The sequence below is a fragment of the Tenrec ecaudatus genome, chromosome 1, assembly GCF_050624435.1.
Source record: "Tenrec ecaudatus isolate mTenEca1 chromosome 1, mTenEca1.hap1, whole genome shotgun sequence".
NCBI lineage: Eukaryota > Metazoa > Chordata > Mammalia > Afrosoricida > Tenrecidae > Tenrec > Tenrec ecaudatus.
Genome location: NC_134530.1, coordinates 20956315 through 20979073, shown reverse-complemented (window position 1 = coordinate 20979073; position 22759 = coordinate 20956315). Strand labels below are relative to the sequence as shown.

General features: G+C 46.8%; 1 protein-coding gene across 1 annotated transcript; it reads right to left on the bottom strand.

Annotated features, from left to right (window-relative positions):
• Positions 1-7287: 7287 nt before the first annotated feature.
• On the bottom strand, positions 7288-22443 carry TEKTL1 (tektin like 1). The gene is made up of 7 exons (XM_075537601.1): positions 21874-22443; positions 16793-16897; positions 8826-9024; positions 8297-8463; positions 8103-8198; positions 7880-7993; positions 7288-7536 (listed from the first exon to the last, which is right to left on the bottom strand). The coding sequence occupies exons 1-7, from the start codon at positions 22441-22443 to the stop codon at positions 7288-7290; spliced, it is 1500 nt and encodes a 499-aa protein (XP_075393716.1).
• Positions 22444-22759: the final 316 nt, after the last annotated feature.

The window sequence follows — 22759 nt, the reverse complement described above, 5'->3', positions numbered from 1 at the left end:
GTTAGCAATTGTCTGAAGCTGGGTTCTCTAGAGTACAAACCCAATTTGTAATCAATTCCTTCCAATTGACTGACTTCTCAGAGTAGATTTTATCATGGAAGTGATTACATTATATCCGTTCACATTGTGGAGGGTACTGGTGGTGGTAACTACATTATAACTGCCAAACCAGGACAGTTGACACACAGCTTAACTATCAAAGCAACCAACAGCATCCGCCATTTGCACCCTCTTCCTGGGAAGCCTGGTGGTGTAGTGGTTCCATGTTAGTCTGCAATCTGCCTGGTTGGCAGTTTGAAGTCACTAGAGGCTCTGAGGGAGAGTGACTGGGCTTTCTACTCCTGAAAACAATTACAGCCTCAGAAACCCACAGAGGGGTTTGGAAGACACTCTTCTCAGGCATTGTTAGGTAAACAAAGGTGAAGGCAAAGAGGTAAGTCCAGTCACTTGGAGGAGCCTGCAAGAAGCTCAGATGTCCACAGGGTCATGGATTATATCCATGGAATCTTTTTCTCTTGACCACCAGGTAATACTGGCCAATAAAGCGAGAGGGAATAAGGGCATTTATTCCCCCAATGTCTGTATTGCAGACTTGCCAGGACTGGCTGGTTCTCGCCCTAAGTTCTAGTAACAGATCCTTCCCCACTTTCAATCTAAGGATCGTAAGCTGAATTGTGCCCACCTTGAAAATGGTGGTCTCCATTTTGTGCTCTGATGTAATCATCTTCCATTTGGGGATATGTGTTGTAAATATTGACTTCTACGTGTTGACGAGGTAGCGCTAGCATGAATCGAATCTTGAGTTACAGCCTCACAAGAGAGTGACTTAAATAACACACTTATTCATGCTGCCCCTTTGTTTATGTCACACCTTTTAGCTGGCAAGAGATGAAAGGAAAGAAGTGTGCTGAAAGGGGAGACCCGACTACCATCAAAAAAGAAGCGCTGGAGCAGAGCCTATCCTTTGGCTTCAAGTCCCTGCACTGAGAATCTACTAGACTTATAGGAAGGTTGATGCCAAGACACAGGAAAATCTCCAAGGAATGCCAGGGTCACAGGCGCCGAAAGGGAACAAGGACCTGCCCCCGCCCCCGAGCCAACAGAGAGAGATAATGATTCCCCCTAGAACTGGAGCCCCGAATTCAGATTTTGAATCTCTTACACTGTGAGAGAGTAAATTTGTTTGGTAAAGCCATCTGCTGTGGTATTTCTGTTATCGCGATGCTGGGTACCAAAGACCCTGGGGCTGGTGACCAAGCCCGTTCCCTTAGAGTCACGCGTGTCAGCATAGACGGCTCCATCGAGCTTTCAAGAGCCGTCTTGTCAGAAGTAGATCACCGATCTTTCCTTCCAGGCGCTTCTGGATGGATCCAAAGGACCAATCTTTTAGTTGGTGTCTGAATGCCTTCACTGTCTGCATCACCCAGGAACTGGGGGCCCAATTGTTTCCCTTCATCCTGACTGTACCTTTGCAAATATCTAGTAGACGTTCTTCAGATTACCCACTTTAAGTGGGTACTCACTTCTTGTGAGGGTCTCAACCGAGGCAGGAAGGATGGACCTGAATGAGACTGTGGTCGTTACATCATCTCGTGTCCATTTGAGAAGATTAAAAGTGAAGGGGTGGAGTTTGGCCTGTCAATCAAGATATAATCAATGAGGCATTTGTGTGGGCATGGCCTTCTCCTGAAAATTCTGGGAACTCCTGTATTTTCCCTCCTTGGAGGCAGGAGACTTTTCTCTCTCTGTACTCACTCCCTTGGAGACTCTCTACTGACAAGGCTGACTCCCAAGAGAGATATCCCTGAGGTGATGCCACGTGGACTTACCCTGATGCAGCTAGAACCCTGGACCTGAAGAAGCCACGTGGAGACCCTTGCCAGCTCTGAGATGCTTGCAACGCCACTGGATCCAAAGACTTTCTGCCCACTGGCCTGGGATCATCCTGCATTTGGCATCATTACATGTGTTTCGTGAGTCTGAAGAGGACTTTATAGATTAGTATCAGACATATGGACTAATACCAGACTTATGGGCTTGGACTGGACGGGTTGGGATGGTTTCTTAATTTACAATTATGCTTTATATAAAACTCTCTCTTATGTACATATGAGTTTCTATGGATTTGGTTCTCTAGTCTACTTGGACTAACACAGATATCTTCTCAGGGAAGCTGGAGCTCCCAGTAACTCATCACCTGTAGGTTGCGCTTGAGAAAAGGGGACTGGCCATACCCGGTGCTTCCAAGTCCACTACAAGCTGGCTTGCAACCCAGTTTCCCTGGGTCCTGGTCCTGTGGTGCTAGCCAGACAGGTCTCTCTCTCTGTCAAATGGACATAAAACCTCTGTATCAGTCTGGGTACTTTAGAGAAACAAATCCACAGAAACTCATGTACAAGAGAGAGTTTTATATAAAGGTTAAGTGCACATCAAGAAAACATCCTAACGCAGTGCTGCCCAAGCCCACAAGTCCAACATTAACCCAAATGTCCAACACCAATCCACACAACTCTCCTCCATCTCACAAAACAGACACAATGAAGCCGACTGCAGGAGGAAAGCCGAGTCAGTGAGTGTGTAAGCATCTCAGCGCTGGCAGGGATCTCCACACGGCTGCTCCAGCACCCAGGGCTGCATCAGGCTAGGTCCATGTGGCTTCTCCTCAGGGATGTCTTGCAGGAAGTGAGCCTTGTCAGCTGAAGCAGGGAACTGGCTAAGGCAGGTGCACCTTGGTCCGACCTTCAGAAAGCAAGAGACCTGAGAACTCGAAAGGCGAGGCTGACAGCCATTTAACCCTCCGCCCTTCAATTAACCCCACCTGTGTTTATCGGTCAAGTTGGCACAACCTCAGCCTCCCTCCCTCATGCTTATCTTCATCTTGGGCTGCTGTCACACAAATGCCACAAGTGGGAGTCTTTAAAGAACACCATCAATGTATGGCCTCACAGATCTGGAGGCTGAAAGTCCAAATCCAGGTCTGAGCAGAGTCGATTCCTTCTTGGTCTGCAGTCGCTGGCATTCTTGTGTGTTAACTTGCTGAACTCCTCACGACCCCTGTCTTACTCTTCTACCTTGTGTCCCTGTGTCTGTGCCGGTCTGTTTATAATTCCAAAGTGAGTAGGTTTCTAACCCACCCTGTTTGGGTGACTGAGTGATACAAATGTGGTACAAATGGCTAAGTGCTTGAGTACTAGCCAGAAGGTTGGTGGTTCAAACCCACTCAGAGGTGCCTCAGAAGACAAGCCTGGAGATACGCTTGCTGAAGATCACAGCGTGGAAGCCCCGATGGAGAAGTGTTACTCTGCACATATAGGGTGCAACGAACAGGAACATGAGTATGGTCTAAATACCAATCCCGTTTTCTAAGCAGAATCACATCCATAAGGTCAGGGGTAGATGGCAATGTATTTTAGGACACAATTGAAATGACAGCACAGTCGTTTGTGGGAGGAACCACTGAAGATAAAGATAAGCTCATAGTTGATGCTTGCAACGTGGAGCTAGGGCAGAGCTTGGATTCAGGCCCGGAGGTTTGAATGCTACTTTGCCCTGTGCTGGTTACGTGAGCCTGGGTGAATGGATTGACCTCTCAGAACTTCGCTTATTTTCCCGCAGATGTTGGTCAGATTACATTACATTACAGGTGACTGCCTGATCTTGCCCAACAGGTGACAACACTCTCGGGGACCTAGCAGTGCATAGATATGTGCTGCCATATCTATGAGAGAGGGACCAAACCTTCCGGGTAATCCCAGTTTCTTAACACAGCCTGTAGCCCAGAGCCATTGCTCAGGGAATATTAATGGCTTCAGTGAGCACCCCTTACTCTATGCCCAGCTCTGGGGTCTTCCCAGGGAGAGTCGCAAACATTCAGAAAGTGGTATCAACAGTTGCGAGCCAGAAGAGCCTCCACGAGGCTACAGGAACTCCAAGAAGCCCCATTCCACCTAGATGGGTGAATGCATTCAGGGTGGGCTTCCTGCAGGAGGCCAACCCAGAGCTGCATCTGGGAGGTTGTTGGCTTGGCTTTCTAAATCTGTGCACTGGTGGCATAGTGGTTATGCGTTGGGCTGTGATTTGCACTGGTGACAGTTCAAAACCACCTGTAGCACTACAGGAGAAAAGACTGGGCTTTCTACTCCCATAAACAGTTACAGTCTCAGAAACCCACAGGGGGTCACTATGAGCCAGCATTGACTACATGGGAGCGAGAGCGAGAGAAAGTCGGTCTAGGCCACATGCGGCATCCATTGTACTCACTGCTGCCATCTGCTGGCACAGAACATAATACTTCATCAGGATTCACTACATGGCGATGAAGGATGATTGCTGTCTTGAGTTAGAAATAAGAGGCCTCCCCCAAGAAATAAACATAGCACAGGACAATGGTCAGTGGAGATCATTTCCTATCACCTGAGGGGAAGCTACATGTTATGAGGGGAGGGAGAGAAAGTAGAGGGAACTCACGTTTTTATCCAAGAGGCTGAGGACAGAGGGACGCTCTGAGGCGTCCTGTTTTGAGGCCAGGCTCCAGAGCCAGGTCTTAAGATCCCAGCTCTGCTGTTTACTAGTAACACTGAGTCTGGGACAAGCTACAGGACCACTCTGTGCCTCAGTTTTCTCATCGATAAACAGGGATGTGTGTGGCACATACTATATGGATATACTATATGCAGCCACCTAGCGCAGGACCTAGGTGTATGAGTTCATCTATCCTCAGGACAGCCCTTGAAGGTGAGTGTCCTGCAATTGTCTCCATTGTACAGACCGAAAAGCTGAGACCAGAGAAAGGCAGGAACTTGTTTGAAAGTGGGGAGTAGGGATTTGAACCCTGCCACCTGATTTCAAGCCCGTCCTTCCAGAATACATCGCCTATTACTTGTTGTAAGTTACATAATTGACTGTTATGGTTTAGCTGCTGTCCAAGCCACTAGACTCATGGTGACCTCATGAACAATGGAACAGCACATTGCACGATCCTGCACCATCCTTGTGATCAGTGTGCTCCATCATGTTTTCATTCATTGGCTGATTTTCAGAAGCAGTTCTCACGCTAGCCTTCCAAGTCCATCTTAGCCTAGAAGTTTTGCTGAAACCTGTTCTGTATCCCAGAAACAGGCACGCTGGAATTAAGCTAGGAATGGAACCCGAGTCTGGCACATGGAAGGAATAATCCTACGACTGAACCACCTGCCCCAGAAAACCAAGCACATTTGTGGTTGCGTAGATTCTGACTCATGGCCACCCGCTTTGTGAGAGTAGTAATGTTCCATGGTATGTTCTTGGCGGTAATCTTTTTGGAAGCAGATCCTCAGGTCTTTCAAGTGGATCATTTCAGTCGGTTCCCCCTTCCTCCCCTCTTCCCTTCACCTTCCCCCTACCCTCCTGGTATTGCTACTCCCATTTCTGTTCCCGAGGGCTTTATCTAATCTGGATTCCCTGTGTTATGAGCTCTTATCTGCATCAGTGTACATGCTCCAGTCTAGCCAGAACTGAAAGGCAGGACTGGGGCCATGATAATAGGGGGTGGGGGTGAGGAAGCCTCAAAGAACCAGAGGAATAGTGTGTTTCATTGGCGCTATACTGCACCCTTCCTTGTGACCCTTCTGTGAGGAGATGTCCTACTGTCTATAAATGGGTTTGGGGTCTCTGCTCTGACCCCTCTCATTGTCAACAATATGGTTTTGTTTCGTTTTGGGTTTTCTGTTGCCTGTTACCTGATTCCGTCGACACCTCATGATTGCACAGGCTGGTATGCTTCTTCCATGTGGGCTTGTTGCTTCTCTGCTAGATGGCTACTTGTTTAACATCAAGACTTTAAGAGCCCAGACTATATCTTTTGATAGCCAGGCACCATCTGCTTTCTTCACCACATTTGCTTATGCACCCATTTTGTCTTCAGCGATCTTGTCGGGAGGGTGAACATCACAGAATGTCAGGTTGTTAGAACAAAATGTTCTTGCATTGAATGAGGGCTTGAGCAGAGGCCCAAAGTCTGTCCATTTCCTCAGTGTATTACTATATAAATATATGTAATAGACTAATACCTCAATTTTTTATGAATTAATATTTTTACATAAGTGCACACCTATATTTATATCTCTATCCATAGCTTTGCTTCCTAGATCTTTCCTCTGTTTCCTTTTTACCTTCCTCCTGACCCACCATCATGCTTGCCCTTCTTCTGCCTCTTAGTAATTCCTCTCAGCTAGATTGCTATTGCTCCAATGTCCTCCCTCTTGTTTTTTCTAATTCCCTAGTTGTTCCTCTGTCTGTGGCATTGTTTGCTCACCGCTCCTTCCCCAACCTCCTCCTCCCCCCAAGTCCCTCTGGAACCTTCAGTCCCATTGCTTTCTCCTTGGGCTTGCTTCCAATGCCAATCTTCTATAGGTAGGCAAAACAACAATAACTGAGACAAAACAAAAAGAAAACAAAAGATTGAATAAAAAGAGAAAGACAAAGAAAGAAAAAACAAACAAAAGAAAAAGCATACATAATTCCAGGTCTGTCCGTTGACATTTATGACTATCTCCCCACTGGTTGGCAGGGGTGGGGCCCAGGAACTGCCCCTCCCAGCCTGAAGTCTATTTTGGGGGCTCCTCAGGGGTTTTGTGGCTCAGCTTTGCTCCCATTGTTGATGTTATGTACCCTTCTTGGATCACCCCACTGTGGGGGTGGTCAGACGGGACTAACTCCCTGTTGTGTGTCCCCCGTATTGTCCTCTGTCTCAGTATGCTTCAGTGAGGGGACTTCATGCCTCCAGCTGTGTGGACCCTACAGTCCTCTCTGTGCCTTAGCAGCTCTGTGCAGGGACATCCTCCTCAGCACTTGCTGTGTCAGTATGGGGTTCAGTCTCTCAACCTCTCTTTTTCCTTCTTGGTTTGCATGGACATGGCAGGCTGGCCCCTCTCCCCAACCTGTAGGTTTAGTGTTGTCCTCTGTAGCAAATACTTCTGGGGGGTGGGGTAGAGGGGTGGCGTTCATTTTGACTCTGACTGGGGGCAGCCCCTGTAGACCTCTCAGGTCATGAGTTGCTCCAGGTGAACCTCCAACTTTTTGATTTATCATGGAAAGCAGTCCAAAGCAAGCCCCCCTCCCCACCCGCACTCCCAGGGACCTCTGAACCACCATTGTCCTCACAAATTTACATACAGTAGGTGCTTAGTAAAGGATAATTACTGTTACGTAAATTACAATTTTGCCAGGGGGCTCTCTGTGGAAGGGTAGGTCTGAAGAGAGAGGGCAAGGACGGTGCCAGGCAGGCCTGTAGGGCCCAAGGCGCGCCCGTCACTGGTGGGCGGTGCCAGGCTTGCGGCGCTGCGGCGTGCTTGGGTCCCAGTCACTGACCAGGCGCTGCGCCTGCTCGTAGGATACGTGCGGGTGTCGCTGGCGCAGGCGCAGGCGCACCACGTTGTAGTCCATTTCGTAGCCCTTCTGCTTGCAGCTGAGGCTCCAGGCGAGGTTGCGGTGGGAGTCCTGGAGCTCGCGCAGGTTCCTCTCCATATGGGCATTGTGGCGGTGCAGCTTGTCTGTTCCCTGCGGAGGGGCGGGGCCGTACTGGAGAGCCTGGGGCAGGGCGCTCTCTGGGGTGGAGGTGGGGGCCCCACCGGGGCTTAGAGTGCCAGTGGTAGAGACCCTGGAAGCCCGCCTCTCCCCCAACAGGATAAGGTGTGACTGTGACCTCAGAGCCAGGGTGAGGGAGCAGGGGAGGGTTGGAGGGACTTACTTATGCCGAGTAAGTGGGTGATCAAGGGTCCCACGTGGGAAAGCTTTGAAAATGAGACGACCTGGCTGGGAATTGTTACCTGGGCCAGGTGTGTGCGGGGAAGGTGCCTTGCTAAGGAAGGCCTGTGGCAGGACAGGGCGGAGAGGGGCAAACCTGAGCGAGTCGTGTGGCCTCAGGGAGTTGGGTGCCCACGTGTCTCTGGTACGCTCGAACCAAGGGTCTATCTAGCTTCTCTCGAGTCTCCAAGTGACTTTTCAACAAGGGACCCTGGTTGGAAGGTGTTGTGCAGAGCAGTGAAGCCCACCTGCCAGGACACGTCCTCCGCAATCCCCTCCCCCCACACCCCCGTCCCCCCACCCTCCTCCTCCACGTGTACCTTGATGAGGCCACGGGTGATGTACATTTCTTGGTTGAATTTTGTGCACCGGTTGATCGTTCCCCTCATGAGTCCCAAGGTCATGTTCATTTTTTCCTGGAGACACAGGGAGGCGAGCATGCTGTCGCCTGGCCCCCCTTCCCCCAGCCTTTCTGATGTCCCAGCCCCAAGCCTCCCGGGCTGCAGTCATTCACCTTCAGCTCCATGGTCTCGCGCATCTTCTGCGCTAGTGTGGTGCTCACGTGGTCGCTGATCTGCCGCTGCTGCTCCATCACGTGCTCCTCGTTCCTGGCCATGTCCATCAAAGTGTCCTTGGACTCCACCAACAATTGCTTGGCTTCGTGCAACGCAGCTGCGCACTCTGCAGGAGGGCAGAGGCACGCAGGTGGGGCGCCAAGCCCATGGCTCCCAGAGCCTGACTTTGTGCACCCCACCTCCTCTCGTCTCAGGTAGTGGAGTCCTCTGAGCGAGGGGGCTTTACCAAGGCAGGGTGGATTGGGAGGAAGTCTAGGGGAGAGAGCGAGTAGCGTCTTCAGTAGGCTGCAGCAGAAGTAGAGAAGGGACTCCTTCGCCAAGGAGAGACGGAAGGCTCCCCAGCGCGGGAGGGAGGATCACAAAAGTCCACTGGGGACTCGATTTCAGCTCTCATATTTGGTTGAGGGCAAGGGGCAGCTGTGGGTGGGGGAAAGGTGCACCAATGACCGAATGGTGTCTGATGGGTACCTGGAGTATAGGTGCCCACGGGATCTGGTGGTGGCGTTTTCTGTCCCTGAATGCGCGGGGTGAGGACTCTGGATAGGTCAAGCCATGAGTGGCGGCCAGCCTGCTCCAGAACCTTGTCTAGTGGCTGATTCATTAAATCCACAGCTTGGAGTCGCTCCTTAAAGCAGTGGTCTAGAGTGTCTCGACAAGAGGCCAGGGCCTGGAGGTGGGGAAGAAGAGGGAGTCAGAAAGGGAAGGTGGGGAGGCTTGGAGGCTGTAGAGCAATTCTATCCCCAAATTGACCCTTTATCTTTCCAGCTGTGGCAGCTGAAAGGATTGATTTCCAAGACAAAGCACAGACCCCTTCCCCCACGGTCTTTTGGGAAGAGGCATCCGGAGTTTGGTGGCAACTCCCCTATCCTGAGTGTCAACTGCTTGGATTCTGTGTCAAGCTCTGTTCCTGGTCCCCAAGAGAAGCTTCCTTCCTCATTTCCCCCATCTGTAAAATGGAGAGGTTGCCAGGTAACCAGCAGCCTGGACTCCGACTCATGGCGTCCTTATGTGAGTAGAACTGTGCTCTACTCTGTGGTGGTTTTTAATAGCTGCCTTTTTGGAGGTAGATCATTAAGCCTTTCTTTCTAGACACCTCTGGGTGGACTGGAACCTTTGACCTCTCATTTACCATCTACGTGCATGAGCCATTTGCGCCGCTCACTCACACCTTCGTTCTGTGCCAGCCTTGATGCTCCTCAACTGCATTCAAGGCTAAGCCTATGCCCAGGTACAGCCTCGGGGTCTCCTCTCTCTGCTCTAATTAGTACCAGGAGCCCTTTACCGTCCCCAGAATCATTAACCTTCTCCAGGTTCTAGGTCATTTGGAACATTGCCTACCATCCACATTCTATTTTCTCTCTGATAAAACAAAGCACAATGCCTTCCCTAGATACTCACAACAATGTGAAGTTGACATCAAATTAGCCGTACATGCAAAAAGTACATGAGTGATTGGCAGGAGGAAGTGAGTTGAGAATGGGGAGTGATGGCTAATGGAGATACCAGGTTCCCTTTTAATGTGATGGAAATATCTTGGATCTAAATAAAAAGTAATGGTGGTACAACTTCGTGAATGTACTAAATGCCACTGAAGTGTATGCTTTATATGTTATGTGAATTTTGCCTCAGTAAACAAACAAACACATTATGGTTGGTTTTGGGTATTAGTTTTGTTATCTGTTTTGGAGTTAACTCAGGGGACCGTGTGTACCATGTAACGAAATACCGCCTAGTCCTGCACAATGCCCATGGCCAGTTGCATATCAAACCATGGTATCCATAAGGTTTCCATTGGCCAAAGTGTTCCCACAAGATGTCAGGTTATGTCTAAGGAATTTTTGTAACTGCCTTCTGTATGCTCCACCATATTCACAGCAAAAGTGAGTACAAATATTCTCTGTTAAACAAACAAACAAATGAATAAACAATATTTGTGGGTATACTCCCACTCTCTGCTTCACATGCATTCAGCCCACGTGTCTATCCATGTAGCCACCCGTAGGTCACCGTTCTTGCAGGATTGTGTGCAGAACAGTACTGTTCTCCGTTGCCTCTACCTCTTACACTCCTCCCTGTGCCTTCCCCTGCCGTCACCATTTTGCTGACCTCTCTCTTACGGAGACTGGGGTCTGAAAAAGAACATCACACTTAGTATATTAGAGAGTCAGTGAAAAAAAAAAAGAAGAGCCGACTGGAATGGATTTGTACATTAGCTGCAACAATGGGCTCAAGCATAATAGCTACCCTGAGGATGCTTTAGGACCTGGCAGTGTTTCGTTCTGTTGTAGAAAGAGTGGCAAGGTGTCAGAATGGACTTAACAGCACTTACCATACATCGCCTTCCCCTTCTTTCAAGGGAGCAAGTGTATAACTACTTGATTTTCTTCTCTTCATTTTGAATCTTAATAACCACACTAGTCCCTCTTTTCCTTAGTTACAAATTGATATCTCTGGTCCCCTATTTTCAGCTTGGTAGGTTTGTTTTACTTCGGATACTTCTGGGTACTGTGGTCATGGATGTTAATCTCGGGTTGCTGTCTACTATTGTTGGTACTGGCAGAAGGACTCCTTTTAGAATTTCTTTGAGGTGGGTCTGATTTTTAAAATTCCTTTAATTTCTGTTTACCTGAAAATTTCATCATCAATTTTTAGAGATAATCTTTCTGGGTATATGCATTTTTGGCTGGGAGCTTTTTCTTTCAGAAATTTTAATATATTATCCCATTGTTTTCTTGCATGTATGATTTCTGCTGAGAAACCATGAGCTTAGTATTACTGGTTCACCTTTTTAGGTAATTTTTAGCTTTTACCAAGAACTAAAATTAAACAAATTAAAATTTGTTCCTTGTCTTTTGTTTTGGAAATTGATTATTATATGTCTCGGTAATTTTCTTGGGGGAAGGGGCTATCCTGGTTGGTGTTCATTCTGCTTCTTGAATGCATAGCTTCTCATTTTTCATAGTGTTAGGAAAGTTTTCTTCAATTAACTTTTGGATGATTTTCTTTATCTTTCCTTCTTTATGCCCTACCTTAATTTTTTTGTTGTGCTTTTATGTATTTTCCTGTTCTGGAATTACAACTTTCTTTGGATTTTTTTAAAAAAGTATATATTTTGTCTCTTGATTCCTCTAGCAGATTAGTATTGGAAAGTTTTTTCTTCAAGCTTACCAATTATACCTTCAGTTAATTCAATTCTAATACTTTGCCTTTTCATTGAATTATTTCTTTATGAAATTTAGAAGAACATTATTAATAGTATTAATCTTTTGGACTTATATTTGGTGTTTTCTAATTTTTCTTATTTTGGTTTGTTCTAATAGTGATTTCCTGCAGTCTCACTAAGTTTTTCCTTGATTTTATCTGCAACTTTCACTAACTCAATCTGTTGAATGTACCTAAATATCATAATTCTGTATTCTTTATCAGGTAGTCCCTATATAATTTTTCTTTAAAAATAATTTTATCAGGGGCTCATACAACTCTTATCACGATCCATACATACATCAATTGTGTCAAACACATTTGTACATTCATTGCCCTCATTATTCTCAAAACATTTGCTCTCCACCTAAGCCCCTGGCATCAGGTCCTCATTTTCCCTCCCCTCCCAGTTCCCCCCTCCCTCGTGAACCCTTGATAATTTATAAATTATTATTTTAGCTTATCTTGCCCTGTCCGGCATCTTCCTTCACCTTTGCTTATATCATTTCTTTTCCAGAAAGCTCTTCTATGCATTTTGGTTACTTGTTTGAGCCACTATTTTGTTTCTTCACGTGAACTGAAAGTGTCTGTTGTTCTGAGCCATTGTGGTTGTGGTGAATTTGTATTTAATTGATAATTGTATGTTGGTATGTTTTTAGACACCAATCACCTGTCTCCTGATGTGCGTGCTGGAGTGTGTGAATTTGTGTACGGTTGTTTGCTATTCATATAGCACAGCTGGGGCATCTTTGGATGGAGCTGGCTGTTGTCTATTGATGTTTGGGTGGTACAGAAGCAGGATCCTCACCCGGGGGGGGGGGGGAGGTGCAGAAGATGCATTGTTGCAGAGAACAGTATCTGCCTCCTATCATCAAGAGGAAAAACAACAACAAATAATAACAAAAATAAATAAAAACAAGCAGGAGAAAGCAGGCAAACAACAGCAAGAAAGAAGAATTTAACAATTAAAAAGTTTAAAAGGAAATCAAAATTTAAAAGGAAGACGAAAGGGCAAGAGAACAAAAGAAAGAAAAAGGCAATGAGCAAAAATGGAGGGAGAAGAGAGAAGAGAAAAGAAAAGGCTAAGAGGAAAGGAGAGAAGAAAGGAAGGGGAAAAAGAAGAAGAAGAAATAGAAGGAAACAAATAAAAACAAGGGAAGTAAAAAAGGAGAAAATTGAGGAAAGGGCAAGACCTAAAGAGGAGAAAGCTATGGAAGATGAGGCACCCAGTATGGGTTGCCATCCTCTGTCAGCCAAGATGCTTATGGGATAGGGGAAGAAGTTGAGGCACCCAATCAGGTAAGAACACTTGATCTGGAAGCAGCTCCTGCTGGGTCAGATGATGGCTAAGGCTAAGGTGCTTGTTCCCAGAAAGAATTCCTTCAAGCACAGAGGGCAGCTGGGGCCAGAGTGGGTGAGGATAGAAGGAGTTCTTGGCCTCCCAGGGGTAGCGAAGGGAAGGCCACTTACACAGCATCTCGAGTTCTGTTGTTCTATGCGGCAGAATTCATGTGCCTCCAGTTGCAGGGGTGATGAACCAACCAGGCAGAGCAGAAACTGTGCAGGGAAGGAGTAGGTGAGGGTAGGGGATGACCCCTCCTCTGGTTACCAAGAGAGTATGGGGAACAAGGTAAGACGCCACCTCTCCCATCACCAGCAATTGGTGTACATCTGTATAACCCATATGTGTTGCATTTGGTTTCTTACGTCTTTATTGTAAAGTGTCTGTGTAGCTTGCTGCCTAGTCCATCATCTTGCCAGAAGTCTGGGAACTAAATTCTTGTTGTAAGACTGAGGGACAGTAAGAGTCAATCTCTGAGGTTTGAGGGACCAGTCCCAATCCCAACTACCTGGATAGCCCCCTCCCCCCCATCCCCACAGAAACGTTCACTTCAGAGGACAGCACTGAAGCTACAGCTCAGGAAGAGGGACATGTCTGATCAGAGCACACAGAAGCAAATGAAGGGAGAGGAAGAGAGAGTGGAATACATCCTGGTTCACCAAGCCCTGAGGACAGTATTCCCACTCAGAGCTGCCAAAGCACAGAGAGGACCACAGGGCTGTCCTCACTATGAGACACGATGTCCCTCACTGACCCATAGTGCTACAGGGGACAACACTGGAGACACAGTGTGGGAATTGTGCTCGATCTGACACCACCACACAGAGGCGAAACACTAAGGGTGTGCAACAGAACAGCAAGGGTAGCAGAGCAACGGAGTCCCCAGCGAATACCAAAAATAAGACTGTGGGGCCATAGCATGGCACCCCATCAGTCTCGACCAGAAAATACTCCTAAAGGTCAACAAACAGACCTTGAACTATTTACAGGCTTTTCTTTTTTGTTGTTGTATTGTTTGTTTTGTTGCTTTGTTTTGCTCTTTCTTGTTATTTTGTGCATATTATTATCTCTGCAGGTCTAGCTACATGAGATAGGAGGGATAAACAATCTGGAGGAGAAAACAATGGTACCAATGGTTCCAGAGGAACATGGGAGAGGGGGAGGTGGGGAAAAGGAAGTGGGTGTTAAAAACCCCAGGGACAAGGGAACAACAAGTGATCCAAAATTGATGACGAGGAGGGTGTAGGAGGCCTGGTAGGGCTGGATCAAGGACAATGTAACTGAAAGGAATTACTCAAACCCAAATGAAGGCTGACCAGGATAATGGGACAAGAGGAAAGTAAAAGGAAGTAGAAGAAGGAACTAGGAGGCAAAGGGCATTTATAGAGGTCTAAATACAGGCATGTACATATGTAAATATATTTATATATGATGATGGGGAAATAGATCTATGTGCATATATTTATAGGTTTAGTATAAAGGTAGTAGATGGACACTGGGCCGCCACTCAAGTACCCCCTCAATGCAAGAACTCTTTGTTCTATTAAACTGGCTTTCCATGATGCTCACCTTCCTGACACGATCGCTGAAGACAAAGTGGGTGCATGAGAAAATGTGGTGAAGAAAGCTGATGGTGCCTGGCTATCAAAAGATGGGGTCTGAGGTCTTAAAGGTTTGACGATAAACAATCGGCCATCTAGCTCAGAAGCAACAAAGCCCACATGGAAGAAGCATACCAGCCTGTGTGATCACAAGGTGTTGATAGGATCAGGTATCAAAGAACAAAAAAATCATCATTGTGAATGAAGGGAAGTGCACAGTGGAGACCCAAAGCCCAGCTTTAGGCAACTGTACATCCCCTTATAGAAGGTTCTCAGGGAGGAGATGGCAGTCAGGGTGCAGTATAGCACGGATGAAACATTCAACTTTCCTCTACTTCTTTAATGCTCCCCCCACCCACTATCATGATCTCAATTCTATTTTACAAATCTGGCTTAGCCAGAGGATATACACTGGTATAGATAAGAGCTGGAAACACAGGGACTCCAGGACAGATAAACCCCTCAGGACCAATAATGAGAGTAGAGATACCAGGAAGATAAGGGGAAGGTGGGGTAAAAATGGGGAATCGTTCACAATTATCTACATATAACCCCTGGGGGATGGATAACAGAAAAGTGGGTGAAGGGAGACATAGGACAGTGTAAGACATGAAAAAATGACAATAATATATAAATTATCAAGGGTTCATGAGGGAAGGAGAGTGGGGGAGGAAGGGGAAAATGAGGAGCTGATACCAAGGGCTCAAGTAGAAAGCAAATGTTTTGAGAATGATGATGGCAACAAATGTATAAATGTGCTTGACACAATGGATGGATGTATGGGTTGTGTAAGCGTTGTGCGAGCCCCCAATAAAATGATTTTTTTTAAAAAAAAGAGTCAATCTCTGGCTAACGCAGAGAAAAGTGCAGCATATCTTAGAATATAAACACCAGGACGCCAGTAGCTGGACCAATGATTGCTTGGGGGCATGGACTGGGACTGTGGTAGTTATACACCTTCGAGTCAACCTGAAGATATGAAAGTGTAGAGGTGGAGTCTAGCCTGTCAATCAGGTCACAGCCTGATGACACCTCCTTGTGGGTGTGGCCTCCTAATAAGGAAGGTCTTGGGAATTTCCCCTCCCCACCCGCTGCCTTCACCTTCCTGCTGGCAAACCATGCTGAGACCTGCGAGAGCCCTGAAGATGTGTCCACTGTCATTGGATCCACAAGACTTTGTACCCACTGTCCTGTGATCTCCCTGCATCTGCACCATTTATTCACATGATGTGTGAATAAATCCAAAGAGGGATTTATGGACTGGTATCAGACCTATGGACTTGATTTGGACTGGGCTGTGATGTCTGCTTGATATATAATTACCTCTTGATATGAAGCTCTTTCTTACACATATATGAGTGCCCCTGGATTTGTTTCTCTAGTCAACACAGCCTAGCACAGGGAGGGTGGAGGAAATGGGGAGTCAACATCAGTGGATATAAGAAAAAAGGTTCCAAAGTTGATTGTTGTGATTGCACCCTCTCCTTGATATTAATGAACTATTGACTCATAAGATAAGTTAATTATTGCTTAATAAAACTATTTATTAAAGATAACTAGACTCAAGACAAAACAACCAAATCCATCGTCATCCAGTCCAGTTAATTCTAACTCATGATGTCCCCATGTGTTACAGTAGAAATACTCCACAGGGAGTAGTTTTTACAGAAGCAGGCTGCCAGGTTTCTTCAGCAGAGCTGCTGAATGGGTTTGAACTTCCAACCTTTCAGTGAATAATCAAGCACAAACCATTTGAGCTACCCAGGAATTTTATATTCAAGACACCCAAACTGAAAAATCAACTGCACCACCGGCTAACTTTGAACCTTGTGTGAAGTCATCTCTTTCTGAGCCTCCGTTTCTCCAGCTCTAAGGAGATTCTGCGTTGTACATTATAGGAGTATATGAAGGGGTTAACTCAAGCCTGCACTAAGCTTCGTACAAAATGAATGCCCATATGCAACTCCATCTCTGTGAGCCTCTGTTTTTCTATTTCACAAAATGCAAATATGGTGTCATCTCAATAAGGAATCCCCAAGTTAAGTCCTTGACCATGACTTGAAAAGACAGTTCATAGACACTCTGAGGTGACTTGGAATAAAGGCCTGGTGATCTGCTTCTTGAAAATCCTACATTGTTGTACTCAGCACATCTGGAGTCTACATGAGCCAGAACTGACTCCATGACAACTAACATCAAAAACAATGTGGGAGGGTTGAGGGGTTTGTTGTTATTATAGTCCTGCGGGCCAACATGGTTTGCCACACAACTTGATCTCAGATGCTCCCAACCTTAAGCAGAATCTCTGATTTTTCCATATCTTTCTCCAGCTTCCTCTTCATGACCTTTAGCTCCTCTTCCTCCCAGGTCAGCATGCTGTCAGCCTTGTCATGGACCTAGGTTGGTGAAAAGAGCATTTCCCATGCTTAGAAGGTTTCTCTATCTTTGTAGGTTGCCTCCCCCCCACGCTTATGACTCTAGATTTGTTGTTGTTATTAGGTGACATTGAGTTGGTTTGGACTCTGTTCTCTACAGAATGAAACATTGCCTGGTCCTGCACCATCTTCATTGTCCGAGATAGTGCCAGAAGATGAACCCCACCAGAAAGCAGGGGCTCAAAATATAACTGAGAAAGAGTTGCTTTCTCAACGTAGAGTCGACCATAATGACAGGGCTGGGGTAAGCACGTGGGAGCAAAGCCTTCAGGACCTTCATTAAGTGACGAGGCATGCCTCAAAATTGGAAGAAATAGCTGCAAACATTGATTAATAATGGGAACTTGGGAAAGTACAGTGAATGAATTTAGGGAAATTGGAAGGTGTGAAAAATAAAATGAAATGCACACAAATCGACAATTTAAGCATTAGTAAGCCAAAGTGGGCTCATTTGGGCCATTTTGAATCAGAAAATCATCTGGGTTACTATGCTGGAAATGACACAATCAAGAGGAATGGTGTTAGTTCAGAGTCAAAAAAGACATTTCAAGATCTACCTTGAAGTACAATGCTGCCTGTGACAGGATTATAACCAGCCAAGTAAATTTGATCAATACAACTGTTATTCAAATTTAGGCAACAACCACAAAAGCTAATGAGGAAAAAGTTGAAAAATTCTACCAAGATCTTTAGCCTAGAAATTGATCAAGCATGCAATCAAAATGCATTGATATCAGAGATCGCATGATAGAATTTTGCAAGAACAATGACTTCTTCATCGTGAATACATTTTTTCAGAACACAATAGGTGACTCTACACATGAATTTCCCCAGATGGAATACACAAAAATCCAGTTGACTACATCTGTGGGAAGAGATGATGGAGAGCTCAATATCAGCAGCCCAAACCAGGCCAGGAGCTGAGTGTGGAGCAGGCCATTAATTGCTCATATTTAAATTCAGGTTGAAGCTAAAGAAAATAAAACCAAGTCCACAAGAGCCAAACTATGACCTTGATTCTATCCCACCTGAATTTTGCGAACATCTCAAAACAGATTTGACTCATTGAACATTAATGATAAAAGACCCACTGAGCTGTGGTATGCCATCCAGAACATCGTATGTGAAGAGAGTAAAAGGCGGTGAAAAGGCGGGAAAGAAAGAAAAGATCAAAGTGGTTGTCAGAAGACACTCTGAAACTTGCTATTAGTCATAGAGTAGCTAAGGCACACGGAGGAAGTGATGAAGGAAAAAAACTGAACAGAAGTTCCAAAGGCCAGCTCCAGAAAACAGTATCAAATACTATTATGAAGTGTGCACAGCCCCAGAGTTAGAAAACTAAGAAGCAAGAACACGCTTAGCAAATTTAAACGGAAAGAACTGAAGAAAAAAAAAAAATCAAGCTTCGTGTTGCGATATTGAAAGATTCTATTGGCAAAATATCGAATGATGTAATACCTATGTTTATGCATTCCATTTCATTTTTGATGACTTCCAGTTCTCCTAGATTCATATTTCATTCATTTCAAGTTCTAATTATTAGTAGATTTTTTTCAGGTGTTTCTTCTTACCTTGAGTTGTGCCCTATCAGTAAACGAAGATTGAAAAGGCTCCACTCCTACCGTCTGTCCGTTTGTCATTCTGTGATGTTAACGTGTGTTGCTGAGAAGCTGAAGCCCATGTCCCTGATATTTCAAATGTCATCAGGGCAACCCAAAGTGAACAGGTTTCAGCAGAGCTTCCAGACTAAGAACAGTCCATGAAGAAGGAATACCCGGTCCACTTCAGAGGAATTAGCCACTGACCACCTTAGGGATAGTGTTGAAACATTGCCAGTTACTGAAAACCTCACGGACAGAAGCAGAACACTGTCTGAGAAAGTACCAGAAATTGATCCCTTCAGGTCAGAAGGCATTCAAATTACGATTGAGGAAGAGTTGCCTTCTCAAACTCGAATCGGCCACAATGATGCAGCTGAAGTAAAACTTGAAGGAGTACAGCCTCGGGATCCTTTTGCTGGTGGAACATGAGTCAAAATGAGGTGAAACCGCTGCAAGCATCAATTAGTAATAGGAACTTGGAATAGTACACGTCTATGGAGATTGGAAAAGTCATTAAACATAAAATGGAATGCATAAAGATCAAAGTTCTGGTGAACAGCAATGGATTAGTATTGGCCATTCTGAATGGGAAAATGATATAGTCTATTATGTCAGTAACAGCACAACCTAGAGGGATGGCATTGAATCAATCGCCAAAAGAGACATTTCAAGATCTATTTTGAAGTACCATGCTGTCTGTGTTAGGAAAATGCGTATCCACATACAACAAAACCAATCAATATAGTTATGATTCAAATTGATGCACCAACCACCAAAGCTAGTGATGCAGAAAGGGAGGAATTTGAGCAATGTCTTCAGTCTGAAATTGACCAAACATGCAACCCAGATGCTTTGATCACTATTGGTGATTTGGATCTAAAAGTTGGAAGCAAAGAGGAAGGAACAGTACTTGGAAAATATGATCTTGGTGATAGAAACGAAGGAGGAGACAACCAGCGACAGACATGTTCATAGCAAATACTTTTTTTTAACAACACCAAAGTAGATTTTACACATGGATTTCTCTAAATGGAATATACAGAAATAAAATACATCTGTGGGAAGAGATGATGGAGAAGCTCAATATCAGCAAACCAGGCCAGGATCCTTCTGTGGAACAGACCATCAGTTGCTCATATGTAAGTTCAAGTTGCATAATGTATTCACCAGCTACTTTCTTGGAAGCTAATTCCGTCTTCGATGTCAGTTCTTAGTCTCAAGTTCCCCCAAAACCTGCTCACTTTGGGTGACCCTGTTGGCATTTGAAATACCAGTGACATAGCTTCCAGCATCGCAGCAACAAACTACTGTAACAAACTGAGAGACAAACAGTGGCTTTAAATGGTCCATATTTGTACCAACCAAAGAAAGGTGACCCAGCAGAATGCTCAAATTATAGAATATCATTAATAGCACATTATAGAATTATAATTATAGAATACTATCATTAATAGCACATTAAGTAAGCATTAACAAGTAAAATGTTGCTGATCATCATCCAGCAACAAATTAACAATACATTAACAGGGAGCTGCCAGTGGTTCAGGTCCGATTCAGAAGATGTGGAATGAGGGATATCATTGCTGATATCAGATGGAAGTTGACTGAAAGCAGAGAATACCAGAAAGACGTTTGCTTGTGTTTTATTGACTATGCCAAGGCATTTGCCTATGCGGATCATAACAAACTATGGATAACCTTGAGGAAAATGGGAATTTCCGAGCACTTCATGGTGCTCACTTGGAAAATTGTGCATGGATCAAGAAACAATTGTGTGAACAGAAAAAAGGGCTCAAAATCAGGAAAGGTGTGCATCAGGGTTGTATCTGCTCACCATACTTATCCAACCACTGTGCTGAGTAAATGATCAGAGACGCTGGAGTATATGAAGAAGGATGCAGCATCAGGAGGAAGGTTTATTAACCTGAGGTATGCAGATGACACAACCTTGCTTGCTGAAAGTGAGGAGGACTTGAGGCATTTGCTGGTGAAGATCAAAGATGGTAGCCTTCAGGATGGCTTAAAATGCACTGTCAGGAAGACCAAAATCCTCACAACTGAACCAATAAGTAGCCTCATGATAAATGGAGAAAAGATTGACGTTGTCAAGGATTTCGTCTTACTCTGACGCACAGTCAATGCTCATGGAAGCGAAGCAGTCAGCAATCAAAAGATACATAGCCTGGGCCAAATCTGCTGCACAAGGCTTCTTTAGAGTATTTAAGAACAAGGCCGCTCTATTGAGCACTGGGGTGCTCCTGATCTAAGCCACGATACTTTCACATGCCTCCTATGTGTGTGAAAGCTGGAGGTCGAGTAGGAAGACCGAAGAAGAGTCGGTGCCTTTGAACCGCGGTGCTGGCAAAGAATACTGAAGTAACACCGGCGGCTGAAAGGGCAAACAAGTCTGTTTTGGAAGAAGTGAGGCCAGAGGGCTCCTTAGCGGCAAGGATGGTGAGGCTTCCTCGTGAGAACTTTGCACATGCTGTCAGGAGAGACTATTCCCTGGAGAAGGCCGGCATGCTTTGTAAAGCAGAGGGGCAGCGATAAAAGAAGAAGGCCCAGATAAGATGGATCGACACAGCAGCTGCACCGATGGGATGGCCTTAAACAGAAGGACAGGTGCGAGGACGGCACAGGCCTGGGCAGTGTTTCTTTCTGTTGCACTTAGGGTCACTATGAGTGGGTGCCGAGTCGATGGCAGCTATCTGAAACTGGGGGCAGGGAGTCGGAGTCCCACCCTGTGGGTGCTGCCTTCTCGCTCCCCATGGGTGGCTTGACAGTTCTCACATATGGGAGCAGAGGTGGTAAATTTTTCTTAGGGGACACCGAACTCAGACCAGGGGTCTTGCCCTTCTTCCTTGGCTGGGGCTAGGGCCCCCCACGGTGTAAGCAGCAAACCCTTCCTTTCTCCCTGATGAGGCCTTTGGGGCGTTCTCACTCCCTGGAAACAGTGGGTTGATCTTTTTCACTCTGAAGCTGGGGGTCTGGATGTATGTTTTCACTAAGATTTGAGTATTCAGGGTCTCCTATGCCCTCCCTTCCCCACCCTCCCCCGGGAGTTACTCTCTCACCCTCTAGAAGCCTGCAGGGTTGGGTTGAGGGTTATTATCTCCCCTGGCTGGGGTGTCAGGCCTTACACGCTGGGCAGATTGTCTTTGAGCCTGACGCTCAGGGGTCGCACCCTATTGACTGGTAGATGAATGTCGTCCACTCTGGAGGCACCTCGCCTGACCTCCTCTCACTGGGACTGGAGCTTGGGGCTTGTTTGGGGAGAATTTGCCTTCTCCAGCTCACTGGCGGGGCGGGGCGGGGGGACGGGGAGGGGAGTCCCACCTTCTCGGACTTGGGCCGGTAGCCCCGCAGCTTGCGGCTCTGCCGGTTAATGAGCAGGCCTTTGCGCACCTCGCTCAGCCTGCAGTCGGTGGCCTCGCGCTGGCGCAGCAGCTGCTGGAGCTGCCCATTGATCTGGTGCTGCGCGCGCCCCAGGCGCGCGGCGGCGAGGCGCGCGCCCCGCGCGTGCGCGTGCACCAGCTCGGCGGTCTGCAGGGCGCGCGCATCGCGGTGCAGGGGCAGCGGCAAGCGCGCGTGCCACGCGGGCGGCTTCATCTTGCTTTTCCACAGCGTGACGCCTTCGCCCGGCGGCGGCTGCTCCACGGTGCCGCCGCCCCGGAGCATCTGGACGCGGAAGCGCCATGGCTGGATGTGGGCGGCTCGGCCGAGGTGTCTTGCAACGTTCGGGTCCAGCACGCTGTCCTTGGGCTGCCACATGGTCACCGCCTCCTGGCCGCAGCGGTCGGTCAGGTGATGCGCCTTGTGCGTGGTGGCCAGGGCCGCCTCGCGCCATGCTTGAGCCCCTACGCGCGTGTCCTGGCTGTGCTCAACAGGGTGGACCAACACCGGCATCGTGCCTGCCTGGCAACCCCCGGCGGCCCGGTCCGGGATCCCCACGAAGAGACCCACTAGTCCCCAGCCCTACAGAATGCCTTCCTCGGCCTACAGAGCCAGTGGAATGGAGAGCACCCATCACCATGACGACGGGGCTAACTAACCACACTGATCTGGGAAGTGGAAGTTTGGGCATTCTAGATGTGGGGGAGGGGAGCGGCACCTGGAGAAAGCCACCTTGTCCCTAGCTGCCTCCCACCTCCCACCCTCCGTCCCCCGCTATCTCCTTCCTGCCCGTAGGAGCCCTAAGCTCTTTGCCACGCAAGGTTTTGGT